General features: G+C 46.0%; 1 protein-coding gene across 16 annotated transcripts in view; it reads right to left on the bottom strand.

The window, feature by feature from the left end:
- Rbp6 (RNA-binding protein 6) overlaps nucleotides 1-16260 on the bottom strand; it is a 406618-nt gene that overhangs the window by 126975 nt on the left and 263383 nt on the right. For all 16 annotated transcript variants that reach the window (XR_011177226.1, XR_011177227.1, XM_069136327.1 and 13 more), the window contains one exon: nucleotides 13971-14063. Coding sequence is in view for 14 of the 16 variants with exons in the window: in XM_069136327.1 (XP_068992428.1) it covers nucleotides 13971-14063 (93 nt within the window). In the remaining 2 variants the exon portion in view is untranslated. The remainder of the gene's footprint in view (nucleotides 1-13970; nucleotides 14064-16260) is intronic.

The raw sequence follows: 16260 nt of genomic DNA, 5'->3' as shown, positions 1-16260 counted from the left end.
TCGACCCGCAGTTTATTCCGGAGCGGAAGTAATGGCTCTGGTCGTTTCCCGGAACGACCGAGTCAATGGCTGCGATTTAGCGGGTCCGCCAGCCCCGCCAGCCCCGCGGGCTCGAAACTATTTCTCGGCGAGAATGATCTGGTCGGGAATATTCAAATCCATTATCCACGCAAATCGAAGAAAACAATTAATTCGATCGCCGCAGGGGAGGGTATACAAGCGCAAGGGAATCGGAGTCACGGTCAAAGAGTACAAATTACACCCACTGCACACTTTAACAATTAACAATCGAGCTAATATCGTACATCCCGAGGGTGTTTGAGGGTTGTAACAATCGCGTAAGTTACGGGCAGCAGAGACGGATCGAACGATGAAGCGTCGGAGAAAGGGGGGTGCGGGGGCGCGGGGAGAAAAAACGTTGTCAATAATCGAACTAACGCGTTGTTTGTCGAACGTTGGCGGCGAGCTGGTAAAAACGAGCTCTGTCTAACCATGCAGCGCTGTCCGCTCGCCGCAAACGTAATTAGCTGTGTCACGAGGGAAGGGAGGCGGAGGGGGTTGCGATGATCCCGATCGCACGGCATCCGATGGCTGCAGTCGCATTCGAAATCTAACACGCATATATTCCCTGCAGACCGCGGTTGAGTCGGGCAGGGTTAGGCTGGGTGGAGGGGGGGTAGAAATTCGGCGAGAGCGGATCTGCATATTTAGCCAAGGGTCGCGCGGAGGCCATTGGAATTGCAAAATTGTAAATTGGAGTTGCTTGGAACATTGCTGAAAGTTTTCAAATTAACTGCTGCTCGCCGAATCGACAACGCATCCCCGTTTCATCCGTTTTCCAAAAACGATGAATATCAATTGGCATAATCGGTGCTCTCGTACCCGGCCTCGATCCTACTTCCGGTTTCCGGATCTCCGACACCTATTCGCTTTTTCGGAGGGGGTAAAGTTTGCATCTATGTACGGGGTCGTGGGGTGGAGGGGGAGGGGGGGGGGGGCGATCGGGGGGCTGGTCAACGATACGATTCCTCTTCGCGGGACCGAGTGGACCCGTGTATCGACTTGCGTTTCCGCCTCTCTGCGCGCAGCACGCGTTGTACCTGTGGCACGGCGGCGGTGGCTACGTGCCGAGAGATTGAGTTGAATAATGAAAGGCCGTTGGATAAGCGAGCCGCCGAGGTCGTGAGCATGCCGGGCCCCTGGCAACCCCTCCGAATTATTTATCGGCCTAAAGGTCGTTCCTAAATATACATCTTGTGGCCGTCGGCATCCGGGCCAATTTCCACTTTGCTACATTTTTTAACAGCTTAAAATTATTTCCCGGTTACCCCCGCGCCTCGCCCCTTCCCGCCCCTTATTTTTCCCTTCCTCGTTTCGCCCGATACGGCTGCGTCGGGCCCCGTTCGGGGATGGGAAGAAAAGGCTTGTATCGGTTTCGGCGCTCTTCCAATTTCCCGCCAAGAAGAAAAAAATAAAAATAAATAAAAGCAGCGAGATTCCATCGAACGCGAAACGCAACGTCTAGCTGGTTGGCCTCGGATCGCGACCCGAAGTGGCTTGCGGGCTTGCAAGTATACAGGAAGAAGGCTACGGATGGAATATATTCAATATTAGGATATTCGGTCGCGCAGGCAGCTGTTGGATAGGCAGAAGCGAGCCGGAGCAGCGTATGAAAAGCGGGTATAGGAGTTACAGGGCGCAAGCTGACTGCTGATTCAATATTCGTTTTGCCCCGGCATAACTTTCCATTTGCATCCCGCCCCCCCGCCTCCCCCATTTTCCCCCGATTTCGCCTTACGTACCGTGTCCTCGAGGGGCCGGGGTGGTGCGGACCGCTTGTATATATGCCCGACGACATGTGTTGTACGATATTGAAATATTTTTATACCAAAAGAAATACGCCCTGCTCTTGGATACCGCGGGATATTAGATTGGATTTACGTTACTTATGCGGTTAAAAACGCGGGTATAAGAGGGAGGGAAAATATTCCCACCCTGTGGGATTATAAATACGTTATATTGGAAATTGCAGCTCGCTCAACGTCGCATCGACGCGTCGCTTCCGAGTTCGCGAATCGTGGTCGAAGCCCCGCAGCGTTCGGAATCTCGTCAAATCGTTCCGAGGCGTAAAAAGTGCACGAGTTCAAAAAGGAGCCGGAGAATGAGAAAAACCATATCTCCGGCCGGGTATCTCAAGTCCGATAAGAAACTCGACGAAGGGAAACGAGTGGATTTATCAAGGGGTGAAATTGATAGCCGGGTAAAAAGGAAAAGTTGAGCCGTCGTACTTCGGCGGTCTAATATAAACGACTCGCTATTTGTTTCGGCCCCCCGAACTAGCCGTAGCTTTTTTCCCATCTCCGCGAAATTTTCCCACACGTCAAATCGTATGACGGATGATTCTTCCCGTTAAATATTCAAATGCAAAACAATGCCACGCAAACGGCGAACGAGAAAATTTCCCGCAAACTTTTTCCACCCCCTCCTTTATTCCCCGCGTTTCCGGAACCGGAAGGAAGACGTGGGGGCGGGTAAAACGGGGTGAAATATTCGCGGAAACGCAGTCTCGCGGGAAATAATCGCGAAAGTCTCTATCCCGTCAGATTTCGCGCGAATACAACCCCCCTCACCACCCCTCCTTCTACCAGGAAGTCCGGCTGCCCGGCTCCGCGCTCTGCATTATAGAGCGCGACGCGCACGCGAGTCTCGTACTCTCGTTTACAGCCTGGTCCGAAGGATCTGCAGGTGGATGTAAAAAATTTAAGAGTTATCATATCAGCCGGCCACTCGCCCCGTGTGCTCGATGAATTCTTTATGTTATCCCGACCCTGGTTCGGCAGTCAGGCAGACTCGTGTTTGCGCGTGTTCCTCGTGTCCGCGGAATTCGCCCCTCGGTAGGTCAACACATTAATTTCACCCCCGATCCCCCGGGCGAGGATTTTCAGCTTGGGAAAGAATAAATAAAAATAAAAAGGGGAAAAAAAGGAGCACCACCCCCGTAACAACAACGGTGTTAACGGCTTCGGAGATGACGCGACGGGCTGCTTTGACGCTGATGGCTCACAATTTCGGGGACGTTAATATTTATCGTTAAAAATTGCCGAAGAGAAAACACCTTTTTTGCATTTTGTATATTTATTTTTATTCTCCTCCACCAGAGGGCAAAGGGGGACGATCGATATATACTCATTTTCTACCGTCAAGTTATTATCGCGAAGAGAGAATTTCGCGAGTGCAGCGTTTCGAATGATTAATTTCTTCACGTTTCGCTATTCGAGAAATTACCTTCGTCCCCGTGACTATACCAATTATTTTTTAACAGCGAATTTATTCACGATTCAAGTGCGCGAAGCCGGCTGCCTTGGTTCATTATTTCACGCGCAAAGTGAAATTCAAATGTGTAATGTATAATCGTTAACGATTTAATTACCCGTTCCGCGTAGGTTTATACCCATGTCTGTGTTGATTCCGAGCCACTCGAATTCCGGTATTACTGCAGCAGATTTTATTCAACGTCAGTCCGCACGGGCCGAGTAACAATCGATAAATCGAAATGAATAAAATTAATTGGCGAGCTCTGTATAAGCTCGGCCCAATTCGCGCTGCCGCGGTTTCAAAGAGCGATACTATTATGAATTTGCTGATCGGTGGAAACGACGGATGTTCGATTTAAATTCAAGCGATCGTTGAAAACTGCATTTCTGCCGAGAGGCTCGAATTAATCAAATGTTTTATATATTTTTTGTTTTTTCTTCTTCACTCTTCAATTCGAATTTATCGATCATGTTTACAATTTCCCTTTACTGTATCTTCACGTCTTACCCACCCTCGGTCGATATAATAATTCACTTATCAATTTCTTCCCGCGCCGTCGATTCGAATCCTGTTTTTATAACACGTACGCGTTATTTCAGGCGAGAGGGAGCGGTTATAAGTTATTACGAAATAAATGAAATTCCGTGTAAAATTGGGGAAGGAGCGACAGAGCCGTCGGTTCCTCCTCATCGTGCCAAGATTTTTTTCCAAGGGTAGGAAATTGTTGCGGAGAATGAAATCTCGGTTTCCAGCCCCGCGGTTGCCGGGTGGAAGGGAGGGAAGCTCGGTTTTCGCAATGTCACTGCCGCCGGGAGCAATGCAGCCGCCCTGCAGACTATTGAATTTCAACCTCATCTGCCTCGGCCTCAAATATTTCGGGTCCATTTGCTCAAGTCGGGCGGCTGCGACGCTCCCACTTTCAATCTCATTTCCTCTCCCGCAGGACCGAGTTGATTACGCAAAATTCACCCCCGTCATGACTTGTAACGCGTCCAACGCACCCCGACCAGACCGATCTGTAATCTCTTCTTTTTTTTTCTAATCAACGTGATTTTAATCTAATTTATATTTACAGATTTGACGGAGATAAATTCCGACGGGATAAACTTTCACTCCAATTTTTTCACGAATTCTCGCCGGCGAGAATTGCACGTGATTTATTTTTCATCGAAACGGCATATTTCGCTGATTATACGAGCAGTTGGTTTAGCAGTTTAACGCTACTCCGCCCATTTGCTATATCGCTCTTTCTATTCCGCTACTGCTGGATTCCCGTCGCGTTGATTGTTGGCACGTTTAAGCTGAAAAATTGATACGTTCGCGCGGAACATTTTGAGGTTATTCAAACGCTTGGATAAATTTCACTATTTTTTTCACGTTTTTTTTTTTTTTGTTTGCTTTTAGCTTCACTTTTGTCCAATTAAATTTTTGCATCTATTTTGCGTATTCATGAGGGTAACTTGATATCGGGCAAAGGCGAAAAACAGAACGAGAATTTATTTAAAAAAAAAACCATCCGATAATCCCGGAATCGAAGCCGCGTAGAGCATCTACGAGGAAAAAAAGAAGGAGAAAAATTCGCGGCGACGACAATGTTCGCGGGTGAAATTCAATGTCATCTGTCATCATGCCGTAAGCATTCCCCATAATCTGACCATCGTGCTACAGAGAAACTTCCACATCTTGGTGCCATTTAGATAAACTCGTAATCTAGCTCGAGACGTTGCTGCAGCAGAGAACCGCTTTGCCTCGGGTGAAATATTCTCTCGCCGGTACTTTGGAGGCGATACGTTTCCACCCCGTCTCGCAGCGATGGGTACAAGCAGAGCTCGAAATTTCAAGACGGCGATTATTTAGCGGCAAAAATTTGCGCCTTTTCAGAGTAAAAATGCAGAAGGAACGAAAAATCGGAGGGATAGTATCGCGATAATCTGTTTTATAAGATTCGGAAATGTAGAAGATCTTAATCACACTCTTTTTACATTTTGACTTTTCTATACCTTATAAATTGATCTAAATTGATTTGATGAATTGTAGAGTGATGTATGGATTGTTTCGCGTCTTTGAACGTTCGACGTTTCGCAAACACAACAATTTGTCTGTTTTCCGTTACTACTCCGACACTTCCAAGCCCTTCCCAACCGAAATTCGCTCCTCGCTAGAATTTCTTTGGGCGTTTTTCCTCGGGGGTGGTTTTTCCCCATCGCTAGCGCAGCCGATGGGTGGTACGTCGCTGAAACTAATATGCTTGAAGAATCACCGTCGTATTTCTACGAGGCAAGTAAAACGGCCAGGTCATGAGCACCCGAGAGGTGCGGGAGGGTGGCTCGAGAGATATCAAGGAAGATGAGAGTGGGGGTGGAACCCGGGGCGTTACGTGTCCTACGAAATTGCAGCAACCGCCTCACCACGCTCCGCGAATTATTACTCGCTGCAGAATGCAAGTCGGCCAACTCCAACGTATATACGCGTACACGTATATGCTGTAATATACGTACACATACCTTGCGCGAATTAAAATTTCCATATAAATCGTCCCCGCGCCTACCGCTGGCACCATTTCCTTCCCCTCCCCCCCCCCCCCCCCCCCCCTGTTCCGCGGACTCTCGGGCTAATCTAGAGTCGAGGGTGTGTATATTAAGCCTAGGAAGAACAAGGACGAAAAAAAGCACAGAGGGTATAACTTGCAAAGCTGCGCGACACTGCATAATTTAATCAGGTTCAATTTAGGCGAGACGATATCTACTTGATATATTGAATCAAATTTTACTCCCGAAAAACGTATGTTGTATAATTTTCAAAGAAATTTAAACACTTGTATTGTCTTTTCATCCAACGGTGAGAAAGGCTCCACCTTCAAATATCTGTGTTAAAAACGTGTTCGATATTGTAATGGTATCGAAAGAAAGTCAAATTCGTGTCGAAAATCTCTCTGCAGGCGTAAAATTTCTCAAAATATTTCTAGTGGTGTATAAAAAGAGTGCTGCAGTTTCGAAACGCTCGTTTTATAGCTTGATCAATCTACCGCTCGATCACCTTCTACAATTTTTTCGCATCCAGATACGGATATTCCTATACGATCGTTGAAGCATTTTCAGCGATAACTCGTTTGAATGATTTTAACGAGGTTGAAGTTAGTAATGCTACTTTAACGATGGATGTTTAGGAAACATCGTTACGGTAAATCATAAAAAAAGAACATGTTTTTATTTTTGAAAATCCTTCAGATAGTCGTTCTAAAATTGCAAAACAACGATTTTTTTTCATCACGTTTCGTTACGTCAACGTTACGAACTTTAGCCTTTCTGAATTTCGGTACAACTTTTTTGCTTACGGATCACAAAAAAACGCACCACTCCTCGACTAACAATGAATCACGGCTCACTCGTTACATCATAGTTCGAGTTTTCGAAACGCGATTGTATTGCCCGTCTCTTGGTTTATTCATGGTTCTATCGGAGAGCCCAGATCCTTCAGGATCAGGCACGCGTAGTTTCTAGGAGCAGAAGGTGGACACGGGTCGAGTGTTAACCGGCGTCCCGGGAAGTTTACGGTACGATTCGGGGTCAACTTTGATTGCGAGGATGAAGGCGGACCGCCTGCCGGCCGAGGTCGTCAAGTAGTCGGGAGCGGTGAAGGGGCATATTAGAGCCTGTAACTTCTTACAATTATCGCAGGACGAGAGGGTCTACTAACCGTGCTTTAATTTCACCCGACAATCGTGCAACGATCCTCGGGCAGTGTTGTTTCCCGGCTGTGCGGAAGAACTTGAGAAACGTACGCAAGTTGCGCCCGTGCATACGGAGGGGTTGATAATTAGTAACTACCTCTCGACGGAGCTCAACGAGCGAAGAAATTATCCCATGCGAAAAGCTCCGACGGGCTGCATTGTCGGCCGGATAATTCTCCAGATAATGGAATTTATCAAGCCGAAGAGAAACGGATACGTTCGTTATTCGACTCGCGGTTGCCCTCGGCGAGATCGCGGCGAAGCCTCTGCCGGGCTAATATTACTGAAAAGTCGTAATCAGCGACCCGATTCCTCCCGATAATCGCGTTTTACGTCGACGACGACACACTCGTCGGGCTCCGACTCGACGCGATTCGCATTGTCTCATCTGGCGCCGCTATTGAGCCAATGAAACCAAGTAGAAAGGTATAATTTCCAACCGCGTTGAACCTACCGCTGAATTAGCAACAATACGCTAATGAGAAAGAGGAGTAGATATAGGTTCGAAAAACATCAAATTAAAAAATAAAACGAACAGACCAATAGAAGGAATATCAGAAGCGTCTCTCCTCTCGCCCTCTCACGGACTAATTCGTCTCGTTGGAGTAAAAATTTCGGTGTACGATTGTACAGACTGTATAACTCTGCGTCAATCCGACGATGACAATGCATGATGCCAATCTAACACAAAAGTTCGAACGGTTGAACGTTAGCAACGTATATTCCACAATGCACGGTCGGTCGAAAATAGAGTCGGACGCGAGCATCGGCTGGAGTATCGAAAATCCAAGGAGGAAACAAACACGGAGGAGGTGGAGGTGGAGGAGTAGTAAGAGGAGCTGTCGTCGACAACGGGGAAGTCGAAGAGGAGGAAGAGAAGCCGGGGGAGATTTACGAGGGTCCTTTATTCTAGCACTCGGAGGGTCGACCTGAGTTTAAGCAATTTATTAATTTATCCTCGTTTCAGGTCCGCTATTCTGCCCCCCCCCCCGTATTCACTCCCGAAACTCGTGAACCTACCTTGTTCCCCGGATCGTATACGCGATGCAGGACCCTCGTGAAACTGCTCTCGTCCTTCGATTGTAGGTATAAAAGAGAAAAAAAAAAAAAAAAGGTGGAAGAAGAAAATTTACCTTCCCTTGCGACTTCCGTTAAGTGTGTCTGTCTTTCTTTTCCCCAACTTTAGATTTCTCCCCCCTCCTCGGCCTTTATCAGCGAGCCGGGCTGTTTCTTGGAAAGTCCTTACCGAAAGAGCGCATTAACCTGTACAGCGCACTCAAGAATTAATAAATTACCACCCCTCTTTGGGATAATAGTAAAGATACCCGCGGAGGGAGGAATAATAAAGGATAATAAATTAGTCGACGCCACTCGAGGCGGTGAGCAAGAGAGGGGAAAGCAATCACCCTGCAGCCTAGCGGTGAAAATTCTTTATTACGAAGGCGGGAAGACGGTGATCGTTTCGCAGGGTGTTGATCGAAATTAGAACCAACTACGCGTACGCGCAGCTTCCTCATCCATCATCATTCGATTTGAATGCGGGGGAAGAAAAAAGTTTCTACGTAAATCGATTCCGCGTTAAAAATCCAGGTCCGATCGAACACTAAACTTGAGGTCTCCAGGGTGCGAAGAGTTCGGAATTGTTGTTTTTTTATTTATGTTTCTTTTTTTTGGGGGGGAGGGAAGATCGCTATACTCGATACTCGCTCGAGGACCGCCGAAAGTTGTTTCGCGTCGTGTTGCGTAACGCATCTCTGAGCGGCCAAGGGCGCAGCTTTTTCGTAGACGTATGCATAAGCCGTTCGAGTCTGGATGTGTGTGGTAGGAAGTCCCTCCAGGTCCCCACGGGGAACGGCCTTGTACGCGGAAATAGAGGTTGTACAGCGGGGAAAACGTGTATAGAATTTGGCGAAGGTCCTCGTCTTTCCTCCCTCTCTTTACTACCCCTAGTTTTCACCCCTTGAGTCTAGTCTGTACCCCGCTCTGCAGTACAACCTGTCACACATCTTTTGTCTAGCGATGCAGGCATCATTAGCGTCGCTCCGTTAATGAGCGCACTAATCACCTACAGACGACGGACTCGCCGTTGCTGCTGCTGCTGCATGCTGCGCGACGGGTGTTAGAAGAGACTGAGAGGGAGAGAGTGAAATGAAGAAAGGAGAGAAATAAGAAAGAAAGAAAGAAAGATGGAAAGGAGGAAGGGAAAGTACGAGGAGTAAAAAAAAATTTTTCAACCACGCTAAGAAAGGCTGCCTCTATCCTGAGATGCATCACCGCCTTATACCTACATATGTGCATACCTGTATATACGTACGTAGGACACGTATCCGTTATATGTATACTCGTAGGAGCTAATGAAAATATTATATACAATTTTTTGTCAATGAGGTGAATTGTTCCGTTCTGTCAAATTGTGGTGTTCTATTTTTTACCCGTCCCCGTCTGATTAGCGAAACAATTTTTTTTATCACCATTTGGACAAGCTCTGTCATGAATTTTTTTTTTTACCCCATATAAGGACCACCCTAGTGGAGAATAATCATTATTATTACCACGTTGACGAAAATTGTATACATACCTACGCGCATTTTATCGAGGAATCTATGTTCATAAATAGATATAAGTAGTAGTTGCGGACGGTGAAAAAGAATATATTTGAGCGTGATCGATTACCGATTAAACGGCACGATAGCCGCGGTGCTGAGAGGAGGGGGGGAAATTTTATTGACGAGAAACAGGCGTGGAGATCGGGATTAGCTGTGGGAATTTTCTTAATTCGTATGTAATTGGTGCGGATGGATTTTTAACGAGCTCAATGACCGGGCGCAACAATTTTGACCGATACGTATTTCCAGGGGAGGTTGAAGGGTGCGCAGGGATGGGGGAATAAATGAGTCTCAGTAATAAGGAAGAAGGGGGAGCAGCGATCCGTACGCGTCAGTGAATCTTTGATAAATTACCAAAGGAAAGAAAACAATGCCGCGAGGCGAGGGTGGAACAACGCCGAATCGAGGGGATGATGCCGCTGCCGACAGCGTTCGTTTGCGCCTTATCAAAAAGCTCTAATTACATTTTTATCGTGATAAAAAATATGCGGCGGGAGGGCGAAAAAGCTCCTCCCGTTTCCTTTCCACCCCGGCACGTGGGTGCACGTATACTATCGCCGTGACGCGAATCGCCGGCACGCAGCGGGTGAATAGCAACCGCGAAAACAAAAGCGTCTCGCCCCAACCGCGCGCGTTACAAATGGCGCGTATTCGCGAAACGGCATTGTTTTAAATGGCTGTCGTACCGGGCGGAATTTATCCCGTTGACAAGCGGCGTGAAAATTTATTTATTTTAACGAAACCCGTGCGCAACAACGGTTCGTACATCCTGAAACGGTGGGTATACCTGCAAACAACATCGGAATATATTATCGGCGGGTAAAAATTCAACCGAACAATGATTGTTCTCTGCAACAACGCGGTGCCAAATGAATGCGGAAATAATGCGCCGGGCGGTCTAACGCGAAAGTACGAAAAACCAGGAGCGAAGGATAAGATCTTCCTCCCTTTATCTTCCCGCATCCCTGGTTTATTACCGCTGAATAATATCTTGCGTGTATATGAGAGACGAAAAAGTTTTTTCCGTAACATTAGAGCATCGGTTTCGCGGTGGAAAATATTTTTGCATCAGACTTATCGTACCTATAACTTAAATTCCGTAACTTATGACGTTCTGTAATAACAAACAATGGAAATTTGTTTGCTTCTCTGTGTCGAGAGTACGCTGCGAAAAAAATGTGCTACCAACGAACGCGGGGGAAAAACTGACAAGTTGTACTAAACTTATTTGGTTGTTTGATCAATCGGTTCGATTCGGGTGATAATGTTTTGCAATAACTTGTCTTGAAAAATTAAAGAAACAAAAGGGAGAAAAACTGTTCTTCTTTTTCTTCGCGTCATAGTTATTCGTGACTTGAATTGGTTTTGAACAAAAATGGGAACTGCAGCCTTTCTTAATTTTCCTCTTGAATATCCACCGAGTCAGGGACTAGACGTAGGTCTCGAATCGCGTGACGCTATTGCTGCTCCTGCTGTTGGCGGCTCGAAGGATGAAGAATTTATCGTTCGAATTTGCATCGACAGGGCGCATTATCTGGGCGGAGGGAAGAAGGCGCCGCCTCGATAACCGAGGTTCGTATTTCTCATTCGAGGATCGCAGCCACGATTTCACGTTCGTCCTTTTCCCGCAGTCTGACATTTCGCCCGGTTATAATTTGGCACGAATGTGAAGGAGGCACGCGCGCGCCCCCGATCTCGATCCCGATCCCGCAGGAGATCCTAACCTAACTAAATCCCCGAAATAGATTCGGATACGAAATAAAAATAAGGCATTCCGGCAATACCATTAGCCTTATCGCCGGCCTGATTCTTCCGGCCGCTTCGCGGTCCGCCGACGATGGTATCTTCCAACCGAGCCCTTCTGCAACCACCATCCCTCACCCACACGCCCGGAATTCCGTCGAGAGATCGGAGAGAGCTCGGCTGAACCGGCCGTAGATCGCGATCGTCCGGATCGCAGATCAAACGTGGAAAAACAGCTTTTTCGACTTAATCTCGACCTGCGACACCGGCGGCCAACTTTGCATTCGACTCGCGACATTTTCTCCCCCCGAGCATGTCGTATCGGATAAACTATCTCGGTTACTTATTTTTATCCGAAATGCTCGCGGGAGCGAAGAGTTTATCATTCCCGAAGTCGAGCGTGAGCTTCGTCTAATTCCTTAAGGGTACCGACGCGGGTTCTTTGGAAAAAAAAATGAAAAAACTAATACACAACGATAGTCCAAAATCAAGTTATTTCTTGATCAAAGTTATTGTCACGCCGAAAATATTTTAACCGCAAGGATTCTAAACCACGAATCGAGTCATCGGTGCGAAAAAATCCTAGGGACATTAAATTTCTACCGCAAACATTTTTTTGATCTGTAATCGACTTTGATTTTTAAACTTTGTCAACTTTTGTCCGGAGAAGCTCTATTGGTCCATTTAAAATCATAACCAAGTACAGATGTGACCACACAATTTTTATTCCAAAACAAAGCGAGGCTTACACGAGTACGATGATTCTTTTGAATTCCGCAGGCCAGCTCTACGAGAAGCAAAGCGAAGCTTTATGTCAAAGTTTGAAAGAAATAGGGGAAGTTACGGGAGTATGGAAAAGGGGCGTAGCCATACATATATGTATACACGCACACACACACATATACATATATGTATGAGGATATAACTGTATGAGGCAGTGAAATAACATATCCCTGGAGAGGATTCAATTACGAGAATTGCGTTAGTTCAAGAGATGGTATAAAGAGAGGATAAGGAATTGATCTCTTTGTGAGTGGAAGGATGAAATTTTAATCGAAATTGCATCAATTGCGCGAGTGCTGCTCGAACAGCTGCACCATCGCCTCATTCAGTTGAAGCGGTTCAACTTCGTCACGGGTTCCGTGCTTCGGGAAGCTGCAGACAAACCGACCGACCGACCGACTGTTTTACAATAGCTGCACGGTAATCACTTAGCGGAAATGGTATCTCGAGTACTAATTATCGAGGAAGAGACGGAGTCGTTTCGCGGAGTTATTCAGCTCAGGAGAATACCTGCCCACCTAATCACTTTACCTCTCGATCATATTCCTACCCCGTCAACCCCTCTTCCTCCGAGGAGAATCCAAGTCTTCGAATCTAAAGTTCACTTGTACTTGTATAATACCGAGCCAAGGGGACTCGCTAAACTATCGAGAAACCATCCGGCTTGCACGCTACACCGACAATCGATTTCACCGGAATCCGTAAGGTCTCCCCCCCCCCCCTTTATCCCCCGTCCCTCCCTTTATACAGAGCTCCGGGATCAGACTCAATTATTCAGGAACCTTTTCGAAGCCCAGTAACAGATAAATTTTCATGCGCGCTGGCCTCTTTCACTCGTCGATGAATCGAAACTATCGATTGCGTCGGAAATACAGTGGGTAGAGATAACGCTGCTCTGTAAATAATGTCAATAAATAATAGTAACGATAAAAATGGCGGTGAGTAAAACTAAAGGAGGATATGATGAATTGTTTTGAATAAAATGAAACCAAAGTATATACAAAGCATAACTGTAGATTTTTTATTTTCCAACAACAAAACGATTTGCCAAAAGTATAATGATGTGTGTGTGTGTGTGTGTGTGTGTGTAACCTGTATAGGAACGGTAATGATCTGCGGACGAAGGTGGTGAGCAGAGGTGTAAAAATATATTGTCCAATTTCTTTGTACAACGATGAGTTGTAGAAAAAAAAAAAAAAAAGAAAAAAGAAAAAAAGTTAATCGACTAGCGTCAGCTGCTGTATCTACAAGACATACTACCGTACGTGTACAAGTGTACGTACTGTATTGCGTACATATTATGTTATTGCACTTTGAAAAAAATCAGCCCCGCGGTCAAGACAAAAATCGCAATAGACACAAATCGTGAGACGGCAAGAGGGCGATATCTAAGATGGAAAAAGACGAACTATAGAATTTGAAATCGACGATTACGCGTCCGCTTCCTCTGCGCTGAGATCAGACTCCGTGAGATCCGGGTTTCCGCCGGATTCGTTCCGATCGTTTAAGGTCAGACTTGCGAATATCGGGACAAACATACAGGGAACGTAGTAGACGGCGGGCGTTTGATCGTAGGGGTTGAGGGCGAGAGGTTGGAAATAGGAGGGGTCGTATTGGGGGGAAAAATCAGCTCCCCCTTCCTCCGTATCCTCGCAGGTACGAGGAGAAGGCGAAGAAGTCGTCGCTAATTGCGGCAGCGGAGGGTGATAAGCGTGAAACGCGAATTCGCGAGGACCCTGAACCTGGTGGTAGAACGGGGCGCAGAGGGCGGAATTAGGCAATTCTTGACTCACCGGGCCGAACTGTTCGAAGTAGTTTTTCACGTCTTCGAGTGTCGTCGGCGCCGATAGCCCGCCCACGAATATCTTCTTTGTCCTAGTCACCATCTGCAACAGATTGGAAAGAAATAGCAGGGTTAGTATCGGTTTGCGAAAAGAAATTTGTAGGTACGGAAGTTATTTTACAACGCGATTATGATCAACCGCAAACGGGCATTCGAAGATCGTCGTCCGACTTTCGATGCTCGTTTAATTAATAATGACGAATATTTTGATATCCGTGTTAAATCAGCAGCAGCAACAGCAGCCTGTCGTATGATTATATACTGCAAAGTGTTACGACGCGACAAGGTTTCGCATCGTCGGAAAGCCGACGTTTCAAAGTTCCGAAATGAAATATTTCGAAGATTAAAGTTTCGATAGAGTGAAATTCTGAAAATTAAAATATACTCAACGAGTGGATGTAAAAAATGAAGAAAACCGAAAATCAGAATGACCAAGATTCCGAATGTAAAAATATCGAAAATCAAAAACAATGAAATATCAAAGTGGTGAAATTTCACAGAACTGAAAATCTTTCATGTCTCAGATTTTTAAATTTCATCATTCTCGTACTCTCGGAACTTTGACTTGTCGGGGTTACGCTCTTTCGTCAAAGTTTCATTTCTTTACTTCCAAGTTTCGCCAGCAAAAAATACGGAATTTTGTGCTTCGGAACTTTTAAGATTCGGAATTTCAAACCCGCCCCCCTTCGTCATACCAGCGGGAAAACTGGCGCAAGGATCAGGAAGAAATCAGGATCACGATTCGAGGTGAAAGCCGACGGACGTAATACTCTGCGGCGATAAATACAATTAACGACGTTTCGCCGAGCTCGAAGCGCAAAAAGTGTGCCGGCGCCTTCGACTTCCGGTTCGGAAGACGGTTCTGAGAAATGGGTGCACCGCTGCTGGGAGAGAAATTGATAAGGAAGAGATAAAATATGAACGCTCGAGTCGGTCTGAACGCAGCCACGCGCACAGAAACGGAAAAACCCGTAGACGCGACGTTTTTACCGGCGCGTGATTTTCGGGTCGCCATTTTGGACACGCCAACGCCCGAACGGAGGGAGGAAAAATGCAGCAAAAAATATCTACCGACGGGCTTATCAATTCCGGTTGTACGATGAGAAAAGCAAAACTGTTATACCTCATAATATAGAACAGGAAAGGAACAAAATCGAACCTTTCCTGGGGAATTATCGATCTCTGATTAGGATGGAAGCCTGTTACCCACTTCTGCTTCCTTCTGATTTTTCCGTCGAGCCATCTTTCCTTTCTTATTTATTTTTATTTCCACCGGTTTTTTACCTTCCATCTCGCCGCGATAGTGGAAGGAATTTTTTTCTTATCATCGTCGTTGTTCTTGTTGCTGTCATCGTGGTTGGGTTTCCCTTTTCTCTTATTTCGTATATCTTTCTTTACTTTTCATTTTTTTTTTTCTTTTCTCTTTTTTTGTTCTACTTTCCAAAACTTTTTACTGCCACGACGCGTTACGTCAGAGCACGAAATCGTTCGACCATTTCTTGCGAAATACGACGGGCGGAACGATAAAAGAAACGAGGAGAAAGGAAAGAAAGGAAAAGAAATAAATAAGCGTACACAGAAATATGTGATATTGCAAGAATGCGCGACAACATTCAAACTTATCGAACATCTGTAATCCTGTGTGAATTCGTTTCTTTTTTCTTTGTCTTCACTCTATTTTATTTTATTTTTTTCCAGCAATCTGACGAGAAAAAATCAAGTCTCGAAACTTTCGAGAAACTCGACGCTTCTTCAACGCTTGCAGACAATTTTCCCGCTCCCATTTATACTTGTTCCATTTCACTTTGGACGAACCCGCCGTTTTATCATCTTCAGAACGGACCTGGGTTTACACCTATTTGAAATTCCTAGCTCTCTCTAGATTTTCCACCGCTGCGTGCTGCCTGCTTGTAGGTATACGTGATACGTGTAATATATGTTCAAGGGTATTTCTCTCACTCGGCAGACACGTTGCAAACTTTCAGCGCTGCTGCAATCCGGAAAAAGGTATACTGGTAGGTATAGGACGTTGCAGCTGGTATGCAAGGCGTAGGGGAGAAAAAGCAGTTCGCCCCTGCCCCCCGAAGGCGAAACACACGACTGATATTTCACCGGCCGCATTTCTCGCATCCCTCAAATTCTGAGTTTTACCCGATTTGTCGGGAAAAAAATTTACGCCCTTAATCTACGAAAACATCGGTTCGAAGTTTGTAACGTTGTCGTAACGATTCGTTTGCCGA

The sequence above is a fragment of the Neodiprion pinetum genome, chromosome 5 (genome assembly GCF_021155775.2).
Source record: "Neodiprion pinetum isolate iyNeoPine1 chromosome 5, iyNeoPine1.2, whole genome shotgun sequence".
NCBI classification, from domain to species: Eukaryota; Metazoa; Arthropoda; class Insecta; order Hymenoptera; family Diprionidae; genus Neodiprion; species Neodiprion pinetum.
Note: the sequence above shows the minus strand (reverse complement) of the source record. Positions and strands in the feature narration are given on the sequence as shown.